Here is a 9721-nt window from a genome sequence, read left to right as displayed (position 1 = left end):
TGCCCGGCTCCAGGTCAGACGGGTGGCTCTGCCAGGGCAGAGGGCCACCCAAAGATGCCCGGTCAAAGCCCGGGGCACACCGAGGGCACCTGGTGGGCGTCCCCACCCCAAAGCCGGGGCAGAGCGAGGGGGCGGCGCACACACGTCCTGCCTCCGTGCAGGTTTCAAATGTGTTGTTTATTCGCTATTTTGATGACTATAAATAAGTGTTTCCACTATGGAAAAGAAAGTTAGCACGGTACATTCTCGTGACCAGGGAATGGATTTTCTGAAGTTGTCTTCATGAGGGCAAAAACTTGGAAAAAAAACAACCTGAATGTTGGAAGTCAGTTCTTTATATAAAGTCCCTTGTAAAAACAAAACAGAATAAAAACAAACCGAAAAGAAGGCGCAGGGCAAAATTAAAAAAAGAAACGGGGAGACGGGGGCAAGGTGCCCGGGGCGCCTCACTGCTCCTCCTCGACTGCCGCCGGGGCCGCGTCCTGGGGCTGCTCGCCCTCCTGCACCGATAGCGCCTCGAGCTTCTCCACCACCTTCTCGGTGCTGTCATTCTTGCCGGACCCTGGGGGACACAGGGGTGAGGTCAGTGGGAGGCGCAGCAGCCGGCCGTGCCCCAGCGTCTCCAGGCGAGCGTGTGCCCGGGACTCTGGCGGCAGAACAAGCCCAAGCAAGCAGGCACAAGCACCTCCCCAAGCCCCCACGGCCCCAGGGAGACACAGCCAGCCCACCCCCAGAAAGCACCCGTGTACCGGGGTAGCTGTGCTGCCCGTAACAGGGCAGAGGTCACAGCCCCCGCAAGTTCCTGTGGCAGACGGAAAAAGCACCCGCCTGGGGCTGCGGCTGGGTGCAGAGTGAGTCTGCAGAGCCCCCACCCACAGGCCCGCGGCACCTTTTTTTTCTTTCTCTTCAATCTCTTTCCTGCATTCTTCAAACTTCGTCTTAAATTTCTGTGCATCTGCAGAGATAAGAGAGGTTGCCCCCAAAGATCCCTGAGCAGCAAGGGGGACACAGTCCTGGAGGGTCCCACGGACACCCCGCTCCCATCTGGGCAGCCCATCCTGCCAGGCACTGTGCTGGAGCAGGCCCCACAGAGCAGAGGCGAGGCCGCCTCAGCACCAGGCGGCCAGCGACTGGGTGCCACGCTCGACAACACCAGCGAGAGGACGCCGCAGCCCGGGGAAGGCAGGCTGGACACAGCCCTGTGAGCGCGGGCCTTCCCAGAGGGCCCCCCGCACACGTCCAGGCCCACTTACTCTCGGCGTTGAGGAAGCGGATGGCCAGGAGCTCCTGCTTGGGGCACTCATCGGCAAAGTCGGCATGGGTATTCCAGACCCAGGCACGGTCGCTGCCTGCGTTCGGCTTCAGCTCCATCATCGGCGTGACTGGAGGGAGAAGCCCCATGAGGACCGCATGGCTGCCAGGCCGGCCCCCACCCCGACCCCTAAAGGCCCGACTAGAGCAAAAGCCTGGTTGGGGCTTCGCCAACCAGGCCCAGACAAAGGCTTGTGGGTCTGGATCTTACCCAAACCCCTGAAAACCCCGTGTCCACTTAAAAGCAGGACTGTCCTGAATCTGGGAAGAGGGCAGCCATTCCCTGACCACGAGGACACCTCAACAAGGGTCTCCAACGCCACGAGACCTGTTCACCACCAGCTGCCATGGCCCTGTCCCTGTCTGAGCAGACCCAGGGCAGATGTGGACCGCAGCTGGGCAGGCCCAGCCTTCCTGAACAGGGTGCCCACCATGTGGCCAAGTCCATGCCTGGCCACACATCAGGACCCAGCCCACAGCAGGCAGGGCTGTAGCCGAAATGCATAAGCCACAAGTGGGGTGAAGGAGACCCACCACTCTCGGCCTTGCACTGCCCAAGGACATCCCAGGGAAAGAGGCCTCTGGAAGTGGACACCGAAGGCCCATGACCAGCGTGTACACCACAGAGATTGAGCCACATCCAGGAATCTGCGTGGCCACCCATCCCTCAGGCCACGCAGGGACTCAAGGAGACCAGCTTCCCAAGAAACGAGTGCCCCACGGCTATACTCGCCCCACGTGCCTGGCAGAAGTCTCCTAGGACCAGCCCCAGGAACACGTCACGCTCAGCACCGAGACCACTCATCCCAGCCCAGACTCCCGGTGAGCCCACGTGCCTACCAGGCACTCAAGGCCCCTCTCTGCCACCACACACCTACAGGCACACCAGGCCGGAAACCCGGTGACCAGCCAGGCTCTGAGAGAAGCAGGGTCAGGGAAAACCCCTGGGAAACACCTCAAACTGGGCTGGAGAACAAAGACCAAGCCAGAAGCGACAGGCGGGGCGGGGCGGGGCAGGGCGGGAGGACCTCGGAGCGCGGGCATGGGGGCTGGCTCACGAGTGTCGATGGGGCCGTGGTACTGGGAGGCCCGTCCCCGCCTGTCCAGCCACATCACCCTCCCTGGCCCTCTGGTTCCTGCCGGGTCACCTGTGTGCCGAGAGCCCCGCCCCTCGCCCCGCCCCCTGCAGTGATTGGTGTAGATAGTGAGGGGCCCTGCTCCTCGCCCCGCCTACTGCAGTGATTGGTACAGATCTCGCGGCCCCCCCCCCCCCCCGCCTACTGTAGTGGTTGGCGCAGATCTTGAGGGTCTTGTCCCTGCGCATGAGCAGGCGGATGGTCCCCTTCTCCTTGTGCTTCAACAGCTTGACGTCCCCCGTGCCCCGCTCCTTCCACTCCGGAAGGTCGTTCTCTGAAGCAAACCGGAACAGCTTGGCCCGCCTGCGAGGAAAAAGCCGTGGGGCGAGGCGTTAGGCGGGCACAGAAGGGACGAGACCGGGTCTACACCCGAGGCCTCGCCAAACATCTCTGCCTTTTACTCCAGAACTGCAGGTCAGGACATCACCAGAAAAGCGAGGAGGCCCAACGAGCCCCAACCCCTACAGGAAAGCCTGGCGCTTCACAGGGCCCACTGCACTGCCGGCCGGGGCGGCCGTCACGGTGCGGGGCTCCCTAGCGCCACGGAGGAGGGCAGGGGACGAGGGGCCTTTCCTCTGCTGGGAAGACAGGCTGCAGGCCTCCACTCGGGGCACAGGTTCTGGGCCAAGAGCTGGCCTTCCCACCCACAGCAGCTCGGCCATCTGCCTCGCCAAGGATCCCAGCTCTGCCGGTCCCTGTCCTGCGGAGACTACTCTCTGCGCCACACGAAACCAGCAGGGAAGCAGTGAGCCCACGAGGAGGCCCCTCCCGTTGGCCCGGCCTCCCTGGGGAGGCTGGGAGGCACAGACGCCCCTCCCACCCCAGGCGCTTAGGACTGGTCTCAAGCCTCCCGGTCTTAGAGGAGAGGTCACAGTGCTGGTGATCCCCTATGCTTCCCTCCTCTGACCCACAGCAGAGCACTCAAACCGTACTCTGGTGTTTCTAAGGGAACTTGAAGCGGTGGAGAGTTGGCCCTTCCGTCCCTCCCACCGCCCAGCGATTCCCACTAACTGGCAGCTGTGTCTCCCAAGGCCCCATGTCATGCGGTGCCAGCACTCTCTCACAATCACCTGGCCACACAGCTTCCGAGAGTGCTGCTTCAAGGTGCGTGGCCACCATAACATCTTGTTGAAGGCACCAAGATCACAATGATTTTTTAAAAATATAACTTCAATGACTAACCACCCACCTTTTATCTGTAATTCCGAGCATCATTTCATACATTAAAAATACTAAATCGGAAATTCAGGAGCTTCAAAGGATGCCAGTGTCGAAGAAAATAAGACAGTGTTGGTAAAGACCCGATGCTCAACCAGACATGGGGCTGTGGGAGTCTTAAAGGCAAGGTGGCAACGACAGGGGTCTGTGAAGATGTCAACTGTGGGCAGAGTGGAACAGGCCTCAGGGCAGTGTGGGTCCCAGGGGCCAGGAAAGAGTGTATTCAAGAGCAGCTCAGTCTCAACATGGGAGTAACCATCACAAAATTCTGTGGTTAAAGGTCAAGCCAAGACCTTAACACCTGTAAAAAAAAAACACTTTCGACCTCAAAGTGAATGTGCCTACTTCTGAAAAGATGCCAACTTACATTTTAAAAAGTTCCTCTTCATCTTCTTCCAGCGTTTTAATTTCTTGCTCGGGAAGAGAAACTATTGGCTCAAACTGGGGGTCGTGGTTGGACTCATCAGCATTCTCGGTGGAGGTGTCGTGGTCCTCGTGGGTGTCCTGCAGAGGCGGGTGGAGACGTGAGTGACCCTTCTGGCTGCGCCAGACCCCACCAGTGCCCAGAGCGAGGCATTCCCACTAGTGAAGGGCCTATCCCCCTCAAAGCCTTTCTCCAATCTGCAGTGAGCCACTAGACTCCGATATTTTCTTTCAGATGCAAGACACCACCTCAGACTCCCCAAACTCTCCCGTGCCCCCGCACTTCATTTGTAAGATGGGAACGCAGATACTGCCACGTGCAGATTAAGGGCACAACAACGGGGTGGGGGGTGGGGGGAAGGGCCTCGAGTCGATCACTTCTCTTACAAAGCCTTTTTTGAGTTTTTACTGGGTGAGAAAAATCTGTGCTCTTGCTTAAAAGTTGCGGCGGCGTGCTACTATGTATGCAGAATTCAGTTCTGCCAACTTTATCTCGGTTGGTGAAATGACGCGTGAAAATCAAGAGGATTCACGCAAATAAAAGCCACAGAGTTCTGATCCAGTGCGGAGGACTAACTACAGGGCACAAAGGATCAGGTTTTGGGTTGTCTCACGGAGCACGTGGCTTGGAGATCCATAGCCCCAGAGGGTAAGACGCCCGAACTAAGCTCCCCGGCTCGGCCCAGGAACGCAGGCCTCCGCCGGCCACTCGGCCGGACGGCAACCACCCCCCCCTCCCCAGCCCAGGTGGCCACGGGCCGCCAGCCAGGCCGCGCGGGCGCGGAGGCGGATAGCGGCTCGCGGACCGGCACCGGATGAATGGGGAGCCGAGTGGGCCGGCCGCGTCCGCGCGGGGGGCCGGCGGCGGCCAGGGGCGGGCGCGAGGCCCGGCCACCCCAAGGTCACGCGGTGCGGCGCCCGGGCCCGCGGGCCGGCGGGGGTTGGAGACGACGCGGCCCGCCCACGTGGCTGCCGGCGGTAGCGGCCCCAGAGCCCCCCGACGCCCGCCCCGGCCCGGCCCACCTTGGCGGCCGCCATGGGCGCGGCGGCGGCGGCTCGGCGGGCTCGGTCGTCGCGGGCTCCGCGGCCTCTCGGCGGCTGCTCACAGGTCCTTCCTCCGCGTCTGGCGCCGGCGCCTCCGCCCGCTCGCTCGCTAGCTCGCTCTTCCCTCCGCCCCGCGACCCGAACCCCGACCCCTGACCCCGGCGGCGGGAAACGCGCCGCGATTCAAAACCGGCGCAGCTTTATTGGGCTTGGGCGGCGGACACTCGCATTGTCCGGCCCGCCCCGCGCTTCCCGCCAAAACGCCCGCGGCGCATGCCCGGCCAGCCAGGCAGGCTGGGAGGGGGACGGCTGGGGAGCACACACTCCGGGCGGCCCTCGCGCGCACTTCCGCCCCGCGGCCGCGCGCGCGCGCCCCTGGAGCTAGAGGACTGGACTGCGGGGGCGGTGGGGGGGCGTCGAACTGCGCGTGGTGATGACGTCGCCGGAAGCGGGGACGACAGAGACGCCCCTCCTGCCCTGAGCACGCCGGCGGCCTGGCGGGAGGGCGGCGGGCCCGGGGAGCAGGCGGGCGGCGCAGCGCGTGGCCGAGGCCCGGCCCCGAGCACCGCGGGTTCGCGTCCCGGCCCCTCCCAGGCCGCAGCCGGACAGTGTGCGCTCCAGGCCCCAGGCAAGGCGACGGACACTGCGGACGATGGGGGACGAGCTAGACAGCGAAGTATGGTGCTGGGGAGCCGGCAGGGTTGGGGGCCGGGGCGGCGATGGGCTGGGGAGGCCGGGGCGGGGCTCCGGGCGCGCGGGCCGCTGCCAGTTCCGCGTCTGCCGTCTGCACGCAGGGCCCGGCGCATGTTGGGGACCCCTGCCGGGACGGCGCCGAGGCGCCTGGCCCGCGGCGGGAGGAGGAGCCGGCAGCGGCGGCCGGGCCCGCGGGGCCGGGGCCCTACGGCTACATCCGGGCCGGCCTGTTCACCTCGGAGGTCTTCAAGCTGGAGCTGCAGAACGTGCCGCGCCACGCCAGCTTCAGCGACGTGCGGCGTTTCCTGGGCCGCTTCGGGCTGCAGCCCCACAAGACGAAGCTCTTCGGGCAGCCGCCCTGCGCCTTCGTGACTTTCCGCAGCGCCGCCGAGCGCGACAAGGCTCTGTGCGTGCTGCACGGGGCGGTTTGGAAGGGCCGTCCGCTCAGCGCGCGCCTGGCCAGACCCAAGGCTGACCCCTTGGCCAAGAAGAGGCGGCAGGAGGACCGTGGGGAGCTCCCCGCTGGCCCGGCCGCGTGCGTCGCCGACGTGGTGACCCCTCTCTGGGCCGTTCCTTACGAGGAGCAGCTGGAGCGGAAGCGGCAGGAGTGTGAGCAAGTGCTGCAGAAGCTGGCCAGGTGAGTGTAGGCGCGGGCATCGCGGGCTGGGCGCTGCGTTCGCTCAGCCCGCTTCCTACACCTCGCACACAGGCTCTTAGGGAGCTAGCCCGGTAAGAGCCATGTGTTATGGCTCAGACAAAGGGGTCCTGAGCGCCCCCGGGGCCAGGGGGGTGGGGTGTTTGGAGCCCCACCACCGCCCCTCCTCTGCCCACAGGGAGATCGGGAGCACGAATCGCGCCCTGCTGCCCTGGCTGCTCTCACAGAGGCACAAGCACAACAAGGCCTGCTGCCCCCTGGAGGGCGTCCGGCCCTCCCCCCAGCAGGTTAGGCCTTGGGGACCCGCTCTTAGAGCTGCTTCTGGTTCTCACCAAGCACCCGTTGGTTGCCGTCGGCATGGTGCCCTCAGCTGCCAGGCCCGTCGGGGAGCCTGGGCCTCGCATCACCTCTGCACTGCCAGTGTTGGACGGTCAGAGTGAGAACCGGCATCTGTTTCCATTGGCCCTTCCTGCAGACCGAGTATCGGAACAAATGTGAGTTCCTTGTTGGCGTCGGCGTGGACGGGGAAGACAACACAGTGGGCTGCCGGCTCAGCAAGTACAAGAGTGGGACATGTGCCGTGGCAGCCCCCTTCGACACAGTGCACATCCCTGGGGCCACCAAGCAGGTGGTGAGGGCGTTCCAGGAGTTCATCCGGTGAGGTCACTGGCAGCCTGGGATGTCCAAGGCGGTCTGAGAGCAGAAGATGGGGTCCAACCCGGGAGGGGGCTCTGGTGGTGGGGCTGGAGGACACAGGCACTCAGGGCCCTCTGGCTCCCTCAGGTCCACTCCCTACTCGGCATACGATCCGGAGACGTACTCAGGTCACTGGAAGCAGCTGACCGTGCGTACCAGCCGCCGCGGCCAAGCCATGGCCATTGCCTACTTCCACCCACAGGTCTCGGGCGGGCAGAGTGTGGGAGGGGCGTCCAGGCTAGAGTGAACTTGGACACAGTCTCACCAGCCCTTTCTTTCTACCACCTGCTTCAGAACCTGAGCCCGGAGGAGCTGGCGGGGCTGAAGACATCTTTGGCACAGTACTTCATGGAGGGGCCGGGCAAGGCCAGTGGGGTGACCTGCCTCTACTTCGTGGAGGAGGGACAGCGGTCAGTAGTCAGGATGGCTGGGGCAGGGGTCCACGTGAGGGCTGTGAATGAGCGCTGTCTCGTGCCCACAGAAAGACCCCCAGCCAGGAGGGCCTGCCTCTGGAGCATGTGGCCGGGGACCGATGCATCCGTGAGGACGTGCTGGGGCTGACCTTCCGCATCTCCCCCCACGCCTTCTTTCAGGTGGCCGGAGCCTGGGCTCAGGAGGGCGATGGGGTGGTGGCCGTGGAGCAGAGTATCTGGGGGGAGCCCAGGCCCACTGGCGGGGTCTGCGGTGCCTGCTGCTGCGGGGCCCGAAGGGCTTGCGCTTGGGAGGAAGCAGGGTGCAGCAGCACTGACTGAGCTGTGTTCTTGAGCCAGGAGACTGGGAGGGGCCCTGGGGTGCCCAGGGAGTCGGAGGCAGGGAAGCGGTGAGGGAGTCAGGCGGAGGGCTACTCTGATGGCCCGGTCTGCACACAGGTGAACACTGCTGCAGCCGAGGTGCTCTACACGCTCATCCAGGACTGGGCCCAGCTGGACGCAGGCAGCACGGTGCTGGATGTGTGCTGTGGCACGGGCACCATCGGCCTGGCTCTGGCCCGGGTGAGCCCCACTGCGCCGGCCGGGCGCACCCCCAACACCGCTCCTGTCGTCCCCCTTCCTATCTGTTGTGCGACCCCACCCTGTACCAGCCCCTCCTTCACTGCCCCAGGACGCCCGGGCTGGGTGCTCATCAGTCCTTCCTATCTCCGCTCCAGAAGGTGAAGAGAGTCGTGGGGGTCGAGCTGTCCCAGGAGGCCGTGGAGGACGCGCGGGTGAATGCCCTGGACAACGGTGAGGGCCAGCAGTGGGGGGGCAGCCAGGCGGCCATGAGCCGTTACTGCCCGCGTGGCGTGGGCCCCACTGCAGACCTATGGTGCACCACGACGCCTGGGGCCACCCCGCTATGCTAAGTCCCTTCAGTCGTGTCCGACTCTGTGTGACCCCATAGACGGCAGTCCACCAGGCTCCCCCATCCCTGGGATTCTCCAGGCAAGAACACTGGAGTGGGTTGCCATTTCCTTCTCCAATGCATAAAAGTGAAAGTGAAGTCAGTCGTGTCTGACTCTTAGCGACCCCATGGATTGCAGCCTAACAGGCTTCTCCATCCATGGGATTTTCCAAGCAAGAGTACTGGAGTGGGGTGCCATTGCCTTCTCCAGGGGCCACCCCGCAGGGAAGGGCTTTCCTGAGGCATCTTGGTCCCTGGGCTCTGGGCTCTGGGACACAGGGTGGCCTGGCGGGCCTGTAGGAGGCGCCCCGTGACACAGCTGCCCTGCCCCTTGCAGAGTTGAGCAATGTGGAGTTCCACTGTGGCAGGGCTGAGGAGCTGGTGCCTGCCCTGGTGAGCAGACTGGCCTCCCAGCAGCTCGTGGCCATTCTGGACCCGCCCCGCGCCGGCCTGCGTGAGTGGCAGCCTCCCCAGGGGGGAGAAGGCTGCCCAGGGGCCTTTCCCTCGGGGGGCTCCTTGGGGACCCCCCGTGAGGCTCTGTCTCCCCCCAGACTCCAAGGCGGTCCTGGCCGTGCGCCGGGCAGAGAACGTCCGGAGGCTGCTGTACGTCTCCTGCAACCCGCGGGCAGCCATGGGCAACTTCGTGGAGTGAGTGTGGGGTCGGGTGGGTGGCTGGGTGCCCGGTTCACCCCTGCAGGGGACCTGCCACACCCACGCACTGACCATGCTCTGTCCTGTACAGCCTCTGCAGGGCCCCGTCCAACCGCGTTAAGGGTACTCCCTTCCGACCGGTCAAGGCTGTGGCTGTGGACCTGTTCCCTCAGACCCTGCACTGTGAGATGCTCATTCTGTTTGAGAGGGTGGAGTACCCTAATGGTGCGGGGGCCCTGGAGCCCCAGAAATCTCTGGTCCAAACCCCACCAGCACCCCCAGGTGACACCCCACCGGAAGCCAGGGTCTCCCCCGCTTCTTAGGGGCTGCGGAAACCAGCCTTCTGGAACAATGCCTGGACTGCCACAGGCGGAGCCTGGGGTCCTCAAGGCCCGCCTGGGGACAGCCAGGCAGCAGCCACAGAGGCCACCAAGCCCGTCCCTCACCCACAAACGAGCCACAAGGGCCAGAATAAACAAGTGTAGAACTGCCAGTGTTTGTGATATGAACCTGG

At 64.3% G+C, this 9721-nt stretch overlaps 2 protein-coding genes and 1 non-coding gene across 6 annotated transcripts; 1 reads left to right on the top strand and 2 right to left on the bottom strand.

Annotated features, from left to right (window-relative positions):
- Nucleotides 1-158: 158 nt before the first annotated feature.
- RANBP1 (RAN binding protein 1) lies at nucleotides 159-6973 on the bottom strand. Of its 4 annotated transcripts, none has more exons than XM_061385750.1 (6): nucleotides 6813-6973; nucleotides 4033-4169; nucleotides 2593-2750; nucleotides 1254-1382; nucleotides 890-955; nucleotides 159-562 (listed from the first exon to the last, which is right to left on the bottom strand). In XM_061385750.1, exons 1-6 carry the CDS (start codon nucleotides 6882-6884, stop codon nucleotides 447-449), a joined length of 678 nt encoding a protein of 225 aa, XP_061241734.1. In that variant the 5' UTR covers nucleotides 6885-6973; the 3' UTR covers nucleotides 159-446. The 4 variants fall into 4 exon arrangements, with proteins under 4 accessions (XP_061241734.1, XP_061241735.1, XP_061241738.1 ...); XM_061385751.1 differs by lacking the exon at nucleotides 6813-6973 and adding an exon at nucleotides 5112-5487; XM_061385754.1 differs by lacking the exon at nucleotides 6813-6973 and adding an exon at nucleotides 4703-4970.
- On the bottom strand, nucleotides 740-861 carry LOC133229287 (small nucleolar RNA SNORA77). Its single transcript, XR_009730522.1, has one exon. It is a non-coding gene; the product is annotated as a small nucleolar RNA SNORA77 (small nucleolar RNA).
- On the top strand, nucleotides 5577-9700 carry TRMT2A (tRNA methyltransferase 2 homolog A). The gene is made up of 12 exons (XM_061385727.1): nucleotides 5577-5808; nucleotides 5927-6462; nucleotides 6659-6767; nucleotides 6956-7137; nucleotides 7264-7378; nucleotides 7471-7586; nucleotides 7658-7769; nucleotides 8046-8168; nucleotides 8324-8399; nucleotides 8894-9010; nucleotides 9108-9204; nucleotides 9299-9700. Exons 1-12 carry the CDS (start codon nucleotides 5785-5787, stop codon nucleotides 9528-9530), a joined length of 1839 nt encoding a protein of 612 aa, XP_061241711.1. The 5' UTR covers nucleotides 5577-5784; the 3' UTR covers nucleotides 9531-9700.
- Nucleotides 9701-9721: the final 21 nt, after the last annotated feature.

Source organism: Bos javanicus, chromosome 17 (assembly GCF_032452875.1).
Source record: "Bos javanicus breed banteng chromosome 17, ARS-OSU_banteng_1.0, whole genome shotgun sequence".
NCBI classification, from domain to species: Eukaryota; Metazoa; Chordata; class Mammalia; order Artiodactyla; family Bovidae; genus Bos; species Bos javanicus.
This window is presented reverse-complemented; position numbering and strand designations above follow the sequence as displayed.